At 30.4% G+C, this 1,419-nt stretch overlaps 1 protein-coding gene across 2 annotated transcripts; it reads left to right on the top strand.

Moving 5' to 3' along the window:
- LOC143461166 (uncharacterized) lies at window positions 1-1,090 on the top strand. 2 transcript variants are annotated; one of them, XM_076958975.1, is made up of 3 exons: window positions 1-227; window positions 389-568; window positions 673-1,090. In XM_076958975.1, exons 1-3 carry the CDS (start codon window positions 146-148, stop codon window positions 735-737), a joined length of 327 nt encoding a protein of 108 aa, XP_076815090.1. In that variant the 5' UTR covers window positions 1-145; the 3' UTR covers window positions 738-1,090. The 2 variants fall into 2 exon arrangements, with proteins under 2 accessions (XP_076815090.1, XP_076815091.1); XM_076958976.1 differs by having other exon boundaries at window positions 404-568.
- Window positions 1,091-1,419: the final 329 nt, after the last annotated feature.

Here is a 1,419-nt window from a genome sequence, read left to right on the forward strand (position 1 = left end):
TTCAAATGCTCAAACAATATTTGAACATTTACATCAGCAATAACATTTTTAATATTTTGCTGGAGACTTAATTGTACAAAATATCGCTTTAAGGAGATTGTTGAACAGTAAAGTGGTACCATTATCGTTTACAATCGGTTTGAAAATGTATGTTTGTGAAGTTCTGTGCTTAAAAAACTTGTTTTTCTTGATGTGGTGCGGAAGCTATTTTACAGCAACAAATGCAGGTAAACTAAGTTATAACTTAGTTGATATTGAAGTTACAAATAAGCAATTACAAATATGAAGTCGAAGCATTTTATAAGAATACGCTAATGGTTGCAAATAGTAAATTTTAAATGATGGCCTTGTTCAAAGCAAATAAACTGAAATGGTTAACATTCAGCAGTTTTATTTGTTACAGATTACAAGGATCCAACATCTGCATATAAGCCAGGAGAATTATCCTCTCAGAATGTTCTGGAAACTTTCCTGGTTGGGATGCTAGCCTTGGGTATTGCACTCATAATAATGCTTTTGTGCATTTACCGTAGCAGAAAACAAACAGTCAGGCAATTGAGAGAACGAGGTAACTTTTTCGAAAACAACCTATACCTAAATGGAGTACTTGGCCATACCAACGTACATGCCCATTCTATCATGCATATCATTAACGTGTTTGAACTTTTTCAGAAAATCAACAAAGAAATTTGGCATTTAGGTTTACTAACGGAAATGTCGTCAATAGACGACAATAGCAATTTATACGAGATTTAACAAGCTTTGAAAAACATGAAGAATTTCTTCTTTAAAATGGGATTTTAATATTTAATTTTTCAAACCTTAGATGCAGTATATGTTGGAAAAAGTGTATTTATGTTTTCTTTGTATCGGCATCAACGAAATTATGTAAGTTTGTCAAGTATACGTCTACAAACAATACTTCATTACTTGGTGATGGTTCAACAGAAAGACTTTTCCTCTCTGTTAAGATGGTTTGTCTTTGATATAAACACATAACATTTTCACAATTATTAATCTGTCATATTTATGTTTTTACAACTGTTTTTCACAAACTCTGAAATATAATTAAAAGTTTTTGATTTGTTGATATTGTTTTTCATTATCACTTTGTCTACTGCAGCACAGCAAACATTAATTGTTTAAGCGTTAACAGAACGCTTCCTAGATTTATTCTGCATACTCAATATTAATATTGAAGATAATCTACTGTATATGTTAGATTGTTTAATGGTAATGATTGCTTTTATTCCATATTATTAGATAACAATAAAGAATAAGTAAGTGAAGGTAAGACGAAGTAAAAACTAAATCATACTTAACAAATGCAACAATCAATACTCCTTTATAAAGGAGTTCACTCTAAGGAGTATACGTTTAGAAAACGTTTCATAAAGAAAAACTCGAGCATGATAAATA

This window comes from Clavelina lepadiformis, chromosome 5 (assembly GCF_947623445.1).
Source record: "Clavelina lepadiformis chromosome 5, kaClaLepa1.1, whole genome shotgun sequence".
In the NCBI taxonomy this organism is placed as follows: domain Eukaryota; kingdom Metazoa; phylum Chordata; class Ascidiacea; order Aplousobranchia; family Clavelinidae; genus Clavelina; species Clavelina lepadiformis.

Bases quoted from the DNA above. Each gene is read 5' to 3' on its own strand.
- LOC143461166 (XM_076958975.1), top strand. From the start codon at position 146: ATGTATGTTTGTGAAGTTCTGTGCTTAAAAAACTTGTTTTTCTTGATG. The intron at 228-388 runs GTAAACTAAGTT...AACATTCAGCAG, and splicing joins TTTTACAGCAACAAATGCAG to TTTTATTTGTTACAGATTAC. The intron at 569-672 runs GTAACTTTTTCG...GAACTTTTTCAG, and splicing joins CAGGCAATTGAGAGAACGAG to AAAATCAACAAAGAAATTTG.